At 47.3% G+C, this 17,712-nt stretch overlaps 1 protein-coding gene across 1 annotated transcript; it reads left to right on the top strand.

The window, feature by feature from the left end:
* The first annotated feature begins 204 nt into the window (after positions 1–204).
* KLF9 (Kruppel like factor 9) lies at positions 205–14,996 on the top strand. The gene is made up of 2 exons (XM_042012815.1): positions 205–999; positions 11,862–14,996. Exons 1-2 carry the CDS (start codon positions 531–533, stop codon positions 12,092–12,094), a joined length of 702 nt encoding a protein of 233 aa, XP_041868749.1. The 5' UTR covers positions 205–530; the 3' UTR covers positions 12,095–14,996.
* The last annotated feature ends 2,716 nt before the right edge of the window (positions 14,997–17,712 follow it).

Genomic DNA, 17,712 nt, shown 5'->3' with positions numbered 1-17,712 from the left:
GCATCGCTGCTTTAAGCGGTCGCGGCGGGGCGCCCGGAGTAGCACGCGGCCTGGGGAGGGAGCGCGGGGATTGGCGGGGAGGCCGCCCGGCGGACACGCCTCCCTTAGAAAAGGGGCGCCGTGAGTGGCGGGGGGAGAAAGTAAACACAGCCGGCCGGCCCTGCCCGCCGACCGGCCGGGGCGGGAGGGGCTCCGCGCCTGACGTGATGGGCCCCGGCGCGGCCGCCCCCGGGCAGGAGCACGCGGGGCGTGGGGCGGGCGGTATCCTCTCCCCCGGCCCCTGCGCCGGACCCGGGCCGGCCGCGCGGGCGGCGCTCCCCCCTCGCCGGCTGCGCGCCGCCCCCGGGGGGCGGCGGTGAAGGACCTGCCCGGCGCCCCGCTATTTATTCGCCCCCCACGCCCCCTTCCTCCTCCGCCCCGCTCTTTCCCGCGCCGCGGGCGGGCCATGGCTGGCGGCGGCGCGGTCGGCCCGGCGGACGAGCACTGAGGGCACACGGAAACCCCCCTTGTCGTCGGGGCGCGGCCGCACCATGTCGGCCGTCGCGTACGTGGACTTCGTAGCGGCGCAGTGCCTGGTCTCCATCTCCAACCGCTCTGCCGTGCCCGAGGCGACGCGGCTGAAGGTGCCGGGCGACGGGGAGGCGGCCCGGGACCTGCGCGACCCCCGCGATGCCTGGAAGGACTACTGCGCCCTGCTGGCCATCGCCAAGAGCCTGCTGGAGCTGAACAAGTACCGGCCGCTGCCCGCCCCCTCCATCTGCAGTGACAGCGTGGAGAGCCCCGACGAGGACGCGGGCTCCGACAGCGACGCGGCCACCGAGCAGGGTTCCAGCCCGCCCCGCAGCCCCCCGCCGGGGCCGTCCCCCCGCCTGCGCGCCGCCGGGGCCGCCCCTAAGGGGAAGCTGGCGGCCGAGAAGCGGCACAAGTGCCCCTACAGCGGCTGCGGCAAGGTCTACGGCAAGTCCTCCCACCTCAAGGCGCACTACCGGGTGCACACAGGTCAGCGGTGGCGGAGGAAGGGGGGCGGGAGCGAGCGCTTGTCCTCGGATGAACCCGGCCAGCGGCGCGCCCGGCATCCCCGCGCGCCCCCGCCGCCCTGCCGCGCCGCTCTGGCTTCGTGGCTGGTTCGTGTCTGTCCCTCCTTCACGCCCCCCTTCCTTTTTCCCGCTCTCCCCCAGCCCCGTCTCTCCCCGGCGCCCCTCGTCCGACGGGAGCTGGCGGCTGCCCCGGGCGGGGCTGCGGCACAGCCTCCCGCCGCGCCCTGCCCGCCGCCCACCTGCGCCGGCTGGGAACCGGCCCGGCCCCGCGGGCGGTGCGGGGCGGGCGGCAGATGCCGGGGATCGGAGCGAACTTCGCGTGTCCGGCGCGGCTGGGAGGATGGCGGCAGTGGCTGCCGAGTCCGCTCGGGGCGTCGGCGAGGGAAGCATAGGGGGCGGTGGGATTCAGGTTTCCTGGTGCTGTAGGCGGACGAGCGCCTGAACCGGGTCAGAGCTCGGCACCTATTCCGCAGGGGAGGCGAGGGCAGCGCAGTCCCCGCCCGCGCCCCTCTCGCTGTTCCCGCCGTCGGAGCCCGGGGCCCGCGCCCGCAGAGTTACGGATGAACTCTGCTCGGCTGCAGGGACTGGACGCCCCAGGGCCGTGGCGCCGGAGCGGGGCTGGCGGCTCGGCTCGGGAGGGGGCGGCGGCGGCGTCTCCCTGAACGTCGGTGAGCGGCACCTCTGGGGCTTGCGGACACACCCCCCTCCGGCGGGCTGGATGGGGGAACTCGGGAAGCGCATCACCTAAAGCCGGTGTCAGGCGCTCGGGGCTAGCGGTGGAGCAGCCTACCGCCGGGCTGCTCCCCGAACCGCCCCCGCGCTGCCCCGCGCCTCCGGACGAAGGGGTAGAGGCGCCGTGCGGGGAGGACCGACCCCGTTCTTCCCGGCGGCAGCGCCTCGTACTATCGGTTGTCGCGATCCAGCTTTGGCGCATTCCACAAGGGCTTCATTCATCAGGCCGTGTGCTCCCATTCCCGGCCCTCGCCCGGGCGCCTCGGAGGGTGTGGCAACATGGAAACCTGGAGATAAAACATATCTGCGGCAGCTTGACCCCAAGGGGACAGCAGCTGCAGACTTCTCTGTTCGTTTTTTGGTTTTCATTTTGGTGGGTTTTTTGTTTATTTGTTTGTTTTTAGACTCTCAGTGCAAGTGATTGAATAAAAACCTTTATGGGTCTGATTTACTCTTGGGATCATAGTGGAGTACAAAAAGGCTGCTTTAAAAATGCTCTGCATTAAAGGATTGTGTAAAATAATGGAAAAGAGTGAATCAAAAGATACAAACGCTGCCAACACATTTCACATGCTTCACATCGGTTCTGTCAATGATGGTGTCTTTCAGGTTTTGTCTGTTGGTGGTGATGTTTAGTGGTGTCATATAAAACGAGTTTATCACCCAAGGAATGTACTGTGAGGCATTGCTGTAGAATTTGACACAGGTTGGGTAGGATATGACCACATCTGAGCTCCAGCTCAGCTTCCATTGCTCCAGTTCACCTGTGTGCCTAGGTGTGCATGCACTGCAGAGGAAGAGACTCCGTGCTGGTTGCCTACTGGTGCTCTGCTGGCAGATCTACTTGGTGCTTAGCTCAAGAGGCTGGAGAGAAGGGGTAGGATTACTGGATATGGCTCAGCAATGGGCTCTGCAGTTAGACTTTCTCTGAGAGCTGGGAAAGAGGATGGTCAGTGGTGACCCTATGCTGACCTCGTGCTGCCAAGGATAGCTGTGTTACCGACTCAGAGACTGCAGCTCAGATGCTCTTTTGGAGGCTGAGTGTAACTGATGCTCTCCAAAATTATGTCTCATAAGTGACAAAGAAAACATTGTTAGTATCATTTCCATTTACTGCCCCATGCTCAAATATCCCCCCAATAAGGGAACCAGAATAGACGTTGGCTGAGATAACATTCTGTGTGATGACATGTAAATTAATGTACTGTACAACCCACACAGCTTGCTGTAAGCAGTAGTGTTATAATAAGTACTGCTGAAGTGGTATGAGGTTTAGCATGTGCTGCTCGCAAGTGGGTGGCCTTAGCTCCAAGTATGAGGCATTTGACTCAGACACACTGATGTACTGTCATGGTAGTTCCGTGTGATTAAAATCACTGCAGACATCCAGGAGTAATGAACTTTCAGAGCTTCCTAATGTGGAGTTAATTGTAGCTAACTGAAATGCTAAACGATACTGATAACATTAATTATTTTTATAGATGACAACAATTCCTTAGCAACAGTGGGATTCAATGGGACCTCTGGAGTTATTCATAACTGTGTATTGCAGAGCATTAATGTGCCCTCCTTAGTATCATTTTATTTCCTTTTTTTTCAAAGAATCTCTCTATCATCTATCTGCCTTTTTTCATCAGGCCACTAGGTTTCTTACTGCAGTGTAGCCTTTAGTGGAAGTAGGTGCACAGCCACCAGTAGAAGCTTCCTGGTCTTAAATTTTTAATATTTAATCCCAGTCTTTCTATCTTAGAAAATGGCTTAAGGATTTCTGCTCACACCCATGAACTTTTTTGTACTCACAGTTCTCTTTATTCATGAATCCTAACCAAGCAAGTTGGGAAGCTCTGGATCCTTCCCTTTCTTTGTAGTGGTTGGGAATCTAAAAACTCACCAGACCATCTTTGGTAACCTAGTGGAAAGCTAGAAGCAAAATACCAAATCAAGGTAGAAGAATAGAAGGCAAAAACTTGATGCTCAGAGGTTAGAAGTCTGTATCTTATTAACCATTCTTTAAACTTGTTGGTTCAAGGGTTCCATATTTCAGATACTAAAAATATCTATATAACTGCTTGAAGTTTGGGCCTTTGATGATAATGCTAGTTCAGTTTCCAGAAGGCTCAAATTAGCTATCCATCAGAAACTGTCTTTTGAGTTGATCTTTACAGAAAAAGATCAGCAGATGGCACTGCATATTCTGTTGTGCAAACAGCCCCCTTGCTTGTGCTGCTAGTCCCACTGAACTCAGCTTGATTTAGTAGAGCAGGATTTGTATGGGGAAGCCAAGGAAGTCTGAACCCTGCCCCTTCTTGGGAGAGTAGTCTTTTCATTCCTCACTAGGCCTACATTCAAAATACATTAGTTTGCAAAGGTGCAGGGATACAAACACAGGCATCACTGAAACTGAGCTATTGCCTCTCCTCTCTCTTGACTACCATCCAAAAGTGACTTGGAATTTGTCATTTAAGTTTGGTGTCTTGAGAAAGAAGAGCACTACAGGTAAGGTTGTTCTTCAGCATGAGCTGTGCCCAGTAGCATCTCTGAGGCACACGGTGCTAGTGTAGGAGAGGAAAGGTGGCATTATGCCTCATGGCTCCCAAACCAAAAGCGGCTTGTCAGGAAGGCAGGTGGAGGGATGAGTGTACAACATGACCATACCTTAAGTTTCCCTGTCACTTACAGAATGGCATTATGGGAGTATAGGACATGTAAACTTGGCTGAAGTTTGGCTGAAGGGATTATAAATGGCCTATCTGCTTAGGAGTCTTGAGCATTGAGATTGCAGACTTGACCTTCAGAGCATAGAAAAATGCCTAGGTAGACACAAGCCCTGGAAGTGGTACAGAGGTCAGGAAAAGGTGAATGACTCATCTGACCAAGAAAATGACAAGCAACAGCAGATAAGCAGAGAGTTACCTTCAAAATGCACAGAATTCTGTAAATAGGTGGATGTAGAGGTGTGGTTATGACAGGGTTATTATTAGACTCAGAGACGGAGTAGGGGGAACAACTTAATGGAGAGGGATGTGCAGGCCAGAGGATTTCCAGGAAAAGTGAAGGCATACAAGAGCGAACAAGCAATCTTAATTAGGAGCCTGTACAGGAAGTGCAGAGCAAAGGGCAGGGAGAGAAACTGGGAAGAGAAACAAGCTGTATGAAATTCATGTTTGCATTTGATGGTGTGAATATAATCCAGCTAAAGGGCACATGACCACTGCGATCAGATCTTCCCCATCCCTCCTTCCTGAACAGAAAGGTACCATAAAAGTAGTTTGTGAGATGCTTCCTCCTACAGGACTTGTAGGAGTTTGCTTGCCTGAGGAGCCTGAGGATTGGTGGGAATTTCACATGTACATCAGGTGCCCTTAATTAAGAGCTTAGATGCACAAAACCCAAATGTGGGAAAAGTTCTCCCTCTTCAACTAGGCTTTTCAGACAACTGCATCATCATGTAAACTGGATCCAAACACAGCCAAGAGTTTTGTTAACACCAGGCAGCTGATGCACTCTTGAGTGCTCTCAGCAGTGCTCAGTAGCATGACTTAGGCAGAGGTGTGAACCCACAGGTTGGCACTCTGCACAGGGAAGCTGAGGAGCATTTCCAGCAGAGAGTTAAGAACAAACACTGCAGCTGCCTGTTGCTGCTATCCAGATATTGTGGTGTTGGACTGGCCCCTGTATCGGTTTGGTTTGACTGTGCTGCTTTGTTATTTGTGTTCTGGATTATTTCACTCAACAGACTGTACAGATGCTGGTATGTTGACAGTCATCTGCTTGCTGAGAGCTTTTTCAGTAATTTTGTTTGAGTATAACCTGAAATTTAGCATTTTACGCTCCTCCTATCCAGCTCATGCAATGCCACTTAGCCAGATCCTTTCGAATAAGACCAAAGAGTGGAACCGACATTTTTTGCTAAATTCAGATTGCCATGTGAAATACCATGGTTAACGAAAGTGTGCAAATTGCTGGAGTTCTAATGGGCATTTTTCCAGCTCTTGGAGAAACATGATCATTCTGACTGGGAGCCTTGCCAGTTGAGTAAAGTAGATAAAAATCCTCAAGATTAAGTTCAAAGTTGCCTGATTCCCAGTTGTCTTGTTTTATGATAAAAAATTAAAATTTTAAGCAGGTGTATGTGTCACTTCTGGGAAGGTGCTCCAGAAAAGTTTATCAATTGAGTCAGCATGACAAAGTTCACATGTAGGACAGAAGCAGTGAGCAGGCATTATCCATAAGAGCACAATTCCTGCTTCCAGATGGATGTATTGAAATTGCAGCCTTACAGAGTTCCTGCACAGTGTTTGTGCAGTGGCACTGAAGACCATGTGGAGCTGCTGTTGTTAGCCTGTGTTTCTCGCAGCCCCAGCTGTTAGGATCCCTGCAGGAACTCCTTTGTTTCTCTTTGTTGGCTGCTGTGTTGTTGTGCACCAGGCTGCTGCTTCTGTGCTTCTGGTCTTGCACAGTTTCCAAGCCTGCAGCTGGAAGAGCAGGGAAGGGCCAATTGAAAATTAAACAGAGTCTGAGGGAGTGATGGTAAAGAATACTTCAGACACTGTTCACTTGTGGTAGTGCAGTTCACCATCTGTATTCAGGTAATGATGAATGTGCATAGCCTGAGAGCACTCTATAAATACCTTAAATTTGAGGGAAAGGTCTGTTGAAACAGTGGCTAATAAATTCAGAGTGAAATATCAAAAGTTATGTTTTCTTTCTGAATGCATGTAGAATTGGATTCCTCCTTTCCCTGTCAAAGCTGTTTCCTCTTAGCAAGGAAATTTGATTATTCATACAGGACAGGAGCATAAACCCAATGTCCTTTGATCAGAGGTAAGTGCCCTAAGCACCAGGCTAGGAGTTGGTCTCTCTCCATTGTTCAGTTAATATTCAAGTATTACTGCAAAATGGAGGAAGTTCACATGACGATAAGTCAGGAAAGGAGAAGAGGTAAGGACTTGTCTCACGTATCCAAGAACGTACTGCTGAGGGCACTCATCTCAGCTAAGAAAGCATAGATCTAGCTCTCTGGTGAGGTTTGGAAAGATCTTTCCCAAGTTGCTTCCCTGACTGATCTCTCTCTATGTATATGTGTATGGAGGCACAGTCTCCCAGAGAAAGCCTTTTGTAACCCAGCCAAAGAGGTTTGTGCTCTGGCAGAGAAGCTGAAAGGGCATCCCTTGCGTCTGATACTGTGTCAGTTGGAGAAGAGCAAGACCTAGTTTTCCTGGAATTTAGACTCAGCAGCAGCAGATTGTAGCAGGTGGTTTTGCATCTGGACTTTTGAAAGAGACCCAAAACACCTGTATGTCCAAGCATCTGCTGAGTGGTAGTTTTAAGAATGTCAGAACATCCTGAAAGCAGCATTTTAATACTTGAATCAACCTGTTGTGTTTAATTCTAAATCCTGGCAGAATAAACCCCTTGCTGGAACCCATCCATCTGTCGTCTATCCCATCTGTTTGATCTGTTGTCTGGTTGCATGACCATGGTCTAGGTGTTCCAGGAAGCCTTTGTTTAGGCATGTGGTCCCTAACATCCTCACTGCTGATCTCTCTCTGCATTAGTATCTGTACCTTGTTGCCATGTGTTCTAATGATCTGATTTTGGAATATCTGAGAAGAGGAAGAAGCCTGCTTGCAAGGCCTCCAATCTGTCTGCCCTGAAGATCTATCTTCACCAGAATATCTTGCGTTTGGACACTCAGTCAAAGTCTAGTGTCCCACAGGAAATTGCTCGTTCAGGGTGTGTGAGGCAAACGACTGGGGAGAAAAGCGAGAGATACCTGAGACAGCAGCTATTCTGTGTATTAAAGCCACCATGAACTGCAGCTCCTAACCTCAGTCATCCACACATAAAGCAGCATTTTTTGGTGAGAAGGTAGATGACTAATCAGGATATCACTACTACCTGTATTTATGTTAATGAGTCAGCTAATGCCCACTCTGTATTCTTTTTTCAGAAACCGTTTTTGCATAAGACTGCAGTGTGGGGAAATATGAAATGTCCCAGGGTAGGAAAAAAAGTTAAATTATTTTTTGTCTATTCAGATTAAAATGGAAATGGAATAAAATAAAGTGGACCTGCCTCAGGTCATACAAAATAGCTTGGATATAGAGTTTAAACTTGCACAGAAAGAAGAAACTAAACATTTGTGGTAGAGAGTGGAGAGAAGGAACAAGTAGAAAATGACAGGTGAAGCAAGAGGGTAAGATGAATAGGTTCTGCAAAGGCCTTTATATCCATATGGGATTTAAAGTAAGCCAGGGTTGCTGGAGCAAGAGTTCTTTAGACTGTAGAGAAGACCTGTGAAGCACCACTATTAGCTTATACTCAGAATAAACTATGTCTCTCACTGTATTCCTGGTACCACAGGGCACTAAGAATGGGAGTCTGCAGATGCACCTATTCCTGTAACCTATAAATCAGTTTCTCATTCACTGCCTAGTTCTGTAAGCTGCCCTGGATATATGTGTATATACATATTCTTTTTTTTTTTTTTTTTAAAGAAAATTATTTACATCTTGTGTCTGTTGTGTTAGGATCCAATCAGACATAGTTTTAATTACCATGATGTACCATTGACCTTTCCTTCATGTCTTGATGGAAAATCCCATTGGAGGTATATCTTAAAATGTCAGTAGCATACAGCCACTAAGGGAATCAGTGTATAATAGAATCGCATTTTAGTGGTTCATTCTGCTGTTTCAAGCTTTAGCATTACTACCCGCAAAACTAAGGGAGAAGAATCATAGGGAAAAGATACGCCTTGCCTGAGCTGACACAGAAATCCGTATCTCCAGGTGGAGGCAGCACTAGCTTGCATTGCAGCTCTCTAGGCCACTGCCTGCCCAGCAAGCGCATGAACTGCAAGACGTGTTTCCTCAGAGGGCTCTTCCACAGACACCTCTGCTGCTTTAAAAAGAAAGCACGTCAAATACAGGTAGCCCTGCCAGCTTTATTGAGTGGACAGGTATCACATGCCATCAGCCGTCTCTGCCTTGCGTTAAGTGCTTCCTGGAGACAAACTCCACGTCTGCCTTGCACCTATTGAGACTGTCACCGGGGCTGGTGTCATCCCTTACAGCTTTGTGAGCAAGGGGAGCAGTGACTCCTCAGGCTCGGAGACGACCCTTGAGGGCCTGCAAAAGCCTCCCTCCCCCTTGTCTCTGCTCTGAGAAGCTTGGAGTTTAATGTATCCAGGTGTCAGGGGTTGTGCCTACTTTCATATAGGCACTTCCGAAGTGGCTGTGACAGCTTCTGCAGGTTTGTATTGCCGAGGTGGTGACGCCATTCTCCGCTGCTGTACTTGGGAGCTCGGCGGTGGGTGGGGGACAGTGCTGGTGGCATCCAGGTGCGTCCAAAGGAGCGTGGCCCCCCGTCTCTGCCCGCGATCCCTGCTGTGTCCGTCCTGGTGCGCAGCGGCTCTCCTGTTGGTAGCAAGCGTCTGCACCACGCCAGGCTCCCGCAGCATTTTTGTCCTCCCCCAGCCGAGCCAGGGCTGATTCCCTGCAGAGTACAGTGCCAAAGGCACAGCAGGTGAGGTGACCCTCAAGGGATCCTGAGCAAGCCCTGCTTTTCCCTAAAGCTTTGTGGTTATGCTGCATAACCTCAGAGTGCTTTCCCTTGCATGTGAAGGCGCGGGGTAGGTCATGCTGCTGCTGTCATGTGTCAGAGGAAATTCCAGAAGCAGGGCTTCATTTTTTCTTCCCATGTACAATTCCAAGAGGGCATGGGGAGGAGTTCAGTTTCTTGAGGGCTGCTTGAGGCCAGATTTTAAATATTACTTTTAGGGACTCAGGTTGGATACTACCATGCCTAAAATGGAGCTGCTGTACCCCCAAGACTGTGGTGTTTGTTGTCCAGTCTAGGCACCTAATCTCCCTGTTTACACTTGGGCACTTCTGCAGGCTGAAGAGCTGTCCTGAGGTAGGTGGTTGGCAATGTGGTTTCTGGGGATGAGGCAGGGTGTCTCAGTTGCTCCCACTGCTCTGCGGTGCAAGTGCCTGACACAGAGGCATATCCTAGATGGCTCCACACGTGCAAGATGTATAGCACTCCTCCCACGCTCCCCAGGGGGAGCAAGAAAGCTGTTCTGCACCTCCCACTGCCACCTGCTTCTAGGAGCTGTGACAGAAACCATGAGATAGATTGCAAAAGAGCAGCACAAGTGAAACACTTGCCTCAGATGCTGAGGGCAGGCACTGGGCAAGGGCAGTGTTGTGAGGCTTCTGTACAGCTCCCGGTGCTGCTCCACTGTGTAGCTGTGGTCGTGGTCTTCATGTACGCGTGACTGTACATACTGTTTTAATTAATTAATTTGTTTTATGCAGGTGGTGGTTGTTCAGAAGGTCTTCCAACCATGTCTAAGAGCATACATCAGGGAGCCAAGAAATGCATATATAACAAACAAAATAGCCCTGACTCGGGATGGCTGTCAGCTCTGCCTCCATCGGCCTCAGGCTTTGACTTCATCTGCTCCATTCTTCCCCCCTGACTGAGGACCAGCAAGGCCATGAGGTGAAAGAGGCAAGAGCAGGGGGAGCAGCCACAGGGCTGTTGTGACCTGTGAAGTCCCACTCATCCAGCTCAGCTCCATGGCACACTGCTTGGTCTGGAATAGGGCAGCTGCCTGTTAAGGAGCACAAATAATCAGGAGCCCAAATGGTGAAAGCAGCTGCATTATTCAGGGTGGCTCACTAGGGCTTTCAGGGCCCATGGTGTAGCTACACCTCAGCTTACCTGATCTGTCTTATCTGTCTTTTGGATGCCATCAGTGAGTCCCTTCCCACCTCCTTTCTTCTCCCTGCGACTCTGCCACACTGCCTACTGCTGATTGTCTTCCTGACTTCAGGGCTGTTCATTCAAGTCTGTAGCTTTTTGTCTGTGCTGTTGTGTCTGTGGAGAACTCCAGGACTCACTTTGTAAATTACTCCTTTTTTGTTCATCTTTGAATGTAAAATGAGCTCACCTTTGTGCCAAACACCCCAGTACCAAGAAATACTAGAGTTCCTGAGTTTCTTTCCAATTCTTCCAAGCTGGAAAACTCCTGGGATAGTTCCTGTATTTCATGGTTGACTATAAATAGCTGTTACAGAGCTGCCATTTATATTCCCTTCAGGAGACTGAAGAAAGTAAATTAAGGCATCAGGACAGCAGCAGTGCATGGTGTCTGTGGTGGCAAGTTTTTGTGTGAACTTAAACACCAGTTTCCATCTGTGCTGTGTACTAGGGTCAGCCTTGCTGCTCCAAAGGCATTGTGTATGTGCCTGAAGACAAAGCCTGTGCAACCCACAGAGGTGAACGGTAGGGATGTGGAGTGCCAGGAAGATGACACAGAGTGCTCTTCAATCCTTGCACCCTTGTTTTGTAACAGCAAAGTTGTGATATGGTTTAGGTTAAGGTGTTTGGGTTTGCTCTTCATCATTATAGCAAACATTTATTCTGATAGAGCGTGAATAATGAGGTGTTTTTCCTGTCTTCAAATCAGCTGTCTAAGAGATTGATACTTGCTGGAACACCTTGTATTTCCAGGGGAACGACTGACAGGGGAGCATGGAACTTCTCTCTGCAGGTGCAGCAGTTTTGCCCTACATATTAGCAGCCCTGAGGCTTCACTGTTCTCCTCAGTGCCGCCCTACTCAGTTCTTCCTGGGCTGGAATGACTTGTCCTAGGTGAAGGATTTTTTTTTTTTTTTTTTTGCATAATTTTCTAACTGTTACAAATAATTCAGTAGAATGGAAGTGTCAGAGGAATAATTCTGGCACTCTTTTCCCAAGCTACTGTAGTGAGACCAACATGAAAAACATACAGGCACAGGCAGAGCTCATCTGTTGTTTTGACAGTCTTCAGGTCATGTAAGGTTCTGCACTAGAATGTGAGTTCCATGTGTTTGGAGGGGGTTTTGGCTTCTACTGGAGGTGAGACTGAAACCTGATGAAGTGAGTTATCAACAACTCCACAGACGTTGGCACCATGGCAGGAAACAAAAGCAGCTTTTTCCCCTCAGCAGCATGTTCTCTGGTTCCTCAGCAAAGCTGGCATGTGCCGATCTGCATTTCCCCTGCTCCCCTAAATCTGTCGTCCTTTTCTCCACACAGGTGAGCGACCATTTCCCTGCACGTGGCCCGACTGCCTTAAAAAGTTCTCCCGCTCTGACGAGCTCACACGGCACTACCGAACCCACACTGGTGAGAAGCAGTTCCGGTGCCCCCTCTGCGAGAAGCGGTTCATGCGGAGCGACCACCTGACCAAGCACGCCCGCCGCCACACCGAGTTCCACCCCAGCATGATCAAGCGATCCAAAAAGTCCAGCTCCAGCAGCTCCTTGTGAAGGCAGGGCTGGCCCTGGGGGAGGAGTGGGGAAGAGGCAGGCTGTGGTGAAGATCCAGGCAGTGGTGCCAGAACATGAGCATCCGCTGCGGCGCCGGTCACCCTCGCTGTCCAAAAGCACATGTAGCCGGCATTTGAAAAAAACAAACGTACTCAGTATCGCCCTCCCCGTCTTCCACCTCCTGGCCCTGCACTGAGAACAACGGTCTGGAACAAGTGGGCTGTGGGGTGAGAGGAGGGAAGGGGCAGCCAGCAAGGAGGTGACCACCTCTTCTAATGTAATGCGTTGATACTGGTGTACATACATATGACTGGGCAGTCTGGCCTGTGCCACCACAGTAGCATGACCCCAGAGTCTTTGTGATTGCTGTGTCATGAACATGTTTTGTTGAACAGTGTAATGCTGCTTGTATTTAGAGTCTGTCGAGTAAAAACACTTTCCGAGTCACATAAATAACTCTCAGATAAGAACTCCATAGCACATTGTAGAAGTGGATTTACTTCTGTGTATCTTCTGCGATCCAGCACTTAAAGAGACTATTATGAGAAACATTACATATGTTACCAGTAGTATCTGATTGATATACTGAGATCAGGTGAACTTATACTCAATAAGGCCCATTAAAGTAAATAGGTCTTTTTAATTTTTCTTTTTATTAAATATACTATACTTTTGAATATAAGCTGGACTTTTCCAGTGAAAACATGTATGACTCAAGAAGATACTTAAAGCAAAAAAAATATCCCCATAAAGAGCTCAGTAATTTTCTGTGTGTGTATTTAGCTCTGTTATTCACTTACGTGGAAAAATACAAGTCAGCCTAGATAATGTGGCAGGCATGTGGGAGCTGAAGCATATGTCTCTCATATGATCCTATACTTTACTTGTCAATAATACAGTACTGTATTATAGAAATGCCACTGACAGTGCTTTATTCTGCTGCGGTTTGTTTGAATGGGTGCACAAAGCAGCTACCATCTTTACAAACTGCTGCTTTTTTAAAGGCTTTTTCTCTTCCTACACTTGCCTTAAAGATTTATTCTCTTCATACCATGGCCTGACTCCCTTGGAGTCCTATGGGAGTTGTGTGTGTTTATGGAGAGAGTAGACCTTTCCTTAAGAGCACTCTGCTAATGGAAACACCTAAAATTACTGTAAGGAGCACTTTGGAAGGGCTCCTGTATCTCTTGATTGCTCTTTCTCTGGAGTATGGGGGAATGCCACAAGCTAATTTGAAATACAGAAGGTGTCTTGCAAATACTCCTGTATGATATAAGCTTCTCTTGGTAGTTTGCACCTGTGTCATGCATGGCACATCAAATGCTGATAAAGGCGATGTTACTTTTATTTTAAAGCTATTTTTTGATCTTTAGAAGGAGCAGAAATATCACTGAATGAAAACGTTCAGCTGTGGTCATTAGTGAATATTTCAAAATTTTTTATGTTAAAAGCATGAAATTTAAGAGGTTATCAGTGATATATTTTTTTCCCTTCCTCAGCTGTGTAAGGGGGGGAGAATTCTGTTTACACATTAATTTTTTCAAGAAACATTCTTCTGTTTAGTTTTTACCCCTTCCTCCAGAAGGGGAAGGGGAGGTGCAGCCCTACTACAGAGACTTAGGGCCAAATTAATTTTGTGCGTATTTACACTGAAACCCAAAGTGTCTCCACTGCAGATGAATTTAGATCATATTGTAAAATTCTGTACATAAAAGATTGTTAGCACACCTGCAATTACAGTATCTTATTGTTTTATCTGATAAAAAGCTTGCTTCCTAGAAACAAACTTAAAAAATTAACTCGGAGAGTAGAGTGTTTTCCTCTACAGTTGTATATGGCTTTCAGCATTAGAAATCAGTTTGCATACTGTGTTTTTACCTGTGTAGTTCATGATAGATTTTGTCTATGTGAAGAGAACTGCTTTTAAAGCATTGGGGATATTGAACAGTCTGTAGAATAAAAAGGGATGTGTTTTCTTCAGTGAAGACATCAGGAAACCAAGCACACTTTCTACCTCCGTTTCAGCTTTTTGAAACATTTATTTTAGAAACCAAACTTTAATTTCTTGTATTCAGATTGAGTCGTAGGGACATAGGTTCTTTGTAATAAAAACTGGTAGTGTTGGTGTTTCTATTGATCTAGAAATACAGGAAGTGTTCTGCTTACCAGTACTGTTAATGCTGCCTTGTGGAGTAGGGTCAGGGCCACGAGCAGCCCGATGAGATTCAAAGGTGCATCTATGTTCACCTTTGTTCTTCTCTCTGAAGATCAAGCTAGATTTCAAGCCTCCGTCCTGCAGTCTGGATTGTCACCATTTTGTGGGACAAATGCAGCACTTGGAAAATTAAAGCCTGATCCTGTGAAATACAAGAGATCCTCATATCCAATCAACCACAACTGGAAGCTACAGCTGATAAGTAGCTCCTAAATCAGTATGTAAACATTTTGGTCACTTAGCTACCAGGATTAACTGATGTAATGGCCAGCTTTATGGTTTCCATGTTGTGTATTTGGGGTAGAATGCACACCTAAAGAAACATTGTTGTTTCTGCGAAGTCTGAAATAGGTGGGAGGTACTTTAGTCCATGGGACAATGGGATGCAAGGCATGTGTCACCACTGCCAGTGACAAGATCCTGTTTCTGGAAAAAACCCTTCCTAAATGGTAATGCATGGTGTATTTCAGCATTGGACAGAAAGCATTAATGTGATTAATTAACCACTAACAGAATGCATTAGGAATAATCAGGTTTGGGGATTTCATTTTACTGTTTTGTTAATTTGGTTTGGTTTTTTTTTCTTTCAGTAAAAGCAAACAGTGGCTTTAACACCTAAAACAAACTGCAGGTTAGTTCCTTGCATCTTGAAGTTAAGTTTTAAATAGTGTTGCAAGTGTTGGAAAAGAAAAGGAAAATCAGGTTCTCTAATACTGTATGTACTTGTTGTACTATTTTGGAAGTACTTAATAGCGCTGAAGTTAGGACAGCTCCTCTTCTTGATTAAGAAAGTCCGTTAGTGTAGAGAAGTCATGGACTTAAAGGTATAGCTATATTACATATTTCTTTTTGAACTTTTTTCATGACCGACATTACAGATCTGTTTTCAGCTTGCAGATGGCCTCAGCCCAGCAGACGGCAGACTGGACACATACTTTGAAATGCTGTTTTACAAACAAGTGATCTGTAACACTGTAAAAATACCAACTCCCAACAGTTTAATCAGTTTTATTTTTGTACAGTATTCGTATTCTTTATAAGTTATTTTGCTGTCCTGTTTTGTAAATCACATGAAATTGTAAAAAAAGGAAAAGAAAAAAAAAGTAGGCATAGATGTTTTTTGTACATATGTATATATATATATTGTCCAAATAAAGAAAAAAGGAATAAAAAACCCAAATGTTGTCTTGAATGACTGGAGTCAAACAGTGGTCATGTAAACCAGCCTGAGTGAGTACAAAAAAAATACTGCACATTATGAAATCTATAGTTTGAGTGGTATGTGAACCAGCTTCAAAGTGTTGCTAGTCATCATTTAGGTTGGGTCATGTTTCTCTACTTTTCCAGAGGTTTTTCCCAGGCATTCCTTCTACCAATACAGCAGGGAGACAGAGACACAACTTGTACTCAGGAAAAAGTGTCCCAACACCTGCATGCTCCAGCTCCCAAGAAGTCTATCTCCCACTGCTCCATGGCTTTTGACCTCAGCGTGGTGCTCTGGCTAACACTGTGCCAGCTGCTCAGTGAGCTAATGATGCTTCAGCCTGTGCAGCCACACTGCTGCCTTGAGCTTTCCATGGCTTTGGAGCAGTCGCTGGTGTATGGAGATAAAAAGCATCTGCTTGGCCTCTGAAGGAGGGAAAGGCAAGGTACCCTGTGCCAAAAAACTCCCCAACAGTCAGTACAGTCACTGACATCACAGTTACTGAAAGCAACCACTTACAGGAATTAACTTAACCTGGTACGTGGGTATGACTGCAAGATGAGCCCTGGACCCGCAGGAACATGTAACCTTCCAGCAATGCAGGCAGGGACAAAGAGGTGGAAGATTGCCATCTGCAGCTGGAACAAAACTTGTTAAGTAGCTTCCAGATTTGACTCAATGCTGAGTTGGAGTTTTCTCTTCTTAGGCTGGATGACTAAAGGACAGATAAGAAAACTCAGCATAATGTTTTCTTTTTTCAGCTTGTCATTGATTTAGGAATAAGGGACGCAGGGCTATGGCACTGGCCTCATTCCCTTGCAATCCCATCATAGAAGACTTTCCACAAATTTATCATTCTTCATCTTAAACCTTTTAATAGTTGGTTTTAGTGCTGTAATTTGAACAGCAACCAAAATCTGCCTAGTGTAGAGAAGGCCTTAGAAGAATGTTTCCAGCCACTGAGATGTAGTACACTGTACAGAGGGGTCGCACCAGGAGTGGTATAAATTTTGACTAGCAATGGGTACATCATGCAAAGACTTGGGTGCACCACAGTGGTGCTGGCAGCAGTGGCATGGGGAAGTGTGACCCTGAACACAGACCTGCTGATTCTGAGAGCACAATTTCTACAAGGTTGTGAGGGTCTCCTGTATTTTCATTTTTCCTCTCTACCAAGGAAGAAAGAAAGCGAACATGCCAGAAAATGTCTTAAAAGTCCAGTTAAATGCCTGCAGAGTGGCTCAGAAAGCCACATACAAGGAAGGCTGGTTTTTTGAATCTGCCTGCTGGGTGACCCGGATAATTTTGATCTCCACGGTGTCTATAACAATGTTACTCAGCACTCACTCTTGAAGGGCGAAAGAGTCTGTGAGGTTTCATTCAGCATCAGAGCTCTGTAACAACCACTACCTTCACAATGACTTTTACTTTGGAAACCAAACCTCTTTCAAGTTGAGCTGCTCACACTGCTCAGCCACAATGGAAAAGTTTCATCAGCAGTAACTTAATGCAAATGCACAATTGTCAGAATACTGTATTTACTCAAGTACTCTTTAAGGGACTCCCTTAAAGAAGGAGAAGCTTTCCCAGTGGCAAGAATTTTTCAGCTACCATGCTTTCTCTGCCATGCTCTCCTCAGCTGAGAAACTCTCTGAGCCCTAAAACACCTCCTCAAACACTTCCACAGGTATTGTGGAAATCTTCCCATTTCAAAAGCGAAGATCTTGACTGCCATCAGTTCTAATCCTGAACAGACATTTATTTCTGTATGATTACACACAGTATTTTTCTGGCTCATCTATGGCTTTTGGAGTGAGCTTAAAGTCCCTATTGATTTGAGCTTGTATTTTTTGAATTGCTACAACTGTTGCTGTATTTTTACTGGCTTGTTGACTTTCAATTGATAATTGATAAACATCCTATCACTTTTCATATCAAACCCCATCAGTCTAGACAATACTGTCTATTGCCTCTTAGGCCATATAATGCCTATGTGTCTGCACAGCAAAACACAAGGTACAAAGGAAATGGAGTGTGTAAACCACGACACGAGGAGAATCACTGAGTACATAAGGGCAGTTCACCATTTCAAGATCCAAAAATGCTCTCTTGGAATTCAGAACGCATGGAGAAAGATACCAAAGAGTACAGACAATATCAGAGCCATTCCAACACTGTGCTAAAAAGGTGCACAGAGAA

This window comes from Corvus kubaryi, unplaced genomic scaffold (assembly GCF_017639235.1).
Source record: "Corvus kubaryi isolate FWS band 111438036 unplaced genomic scaffold, C.kubaryi_AGA036_p1.0 split1-37296, whole genome shotgun sequence".
Classification (NCBI taxonomy): domain Eukaryota; kingdom Metazoa; phylum Chordata; class Aves; order Passeriformes; family Corvidae; genus Corvus; species Corvus kubaryi.
Note: the sequence above shows the minus strand (reverse complement) of the source record. Positions and strands in the feature narration are given on the sequence as shown.

Bases quoted from the DNA above. Each gene is read 5' to 3' on its own strand.
- KLF9 (XM_042012815.1), top strand. From the start codon at position 531: ATGTCGGCCGTCGCGTACGTGGACTTCGTAGCGGCGCAGTGCCTGGTC. The intron at 1,000-11,861 runs GTCAGCGGTGGC...TTCTCCACACAG, and splicing joins GCACTACCGGGTGCACACAG to GTGAGCGACCATTTCCCTGC.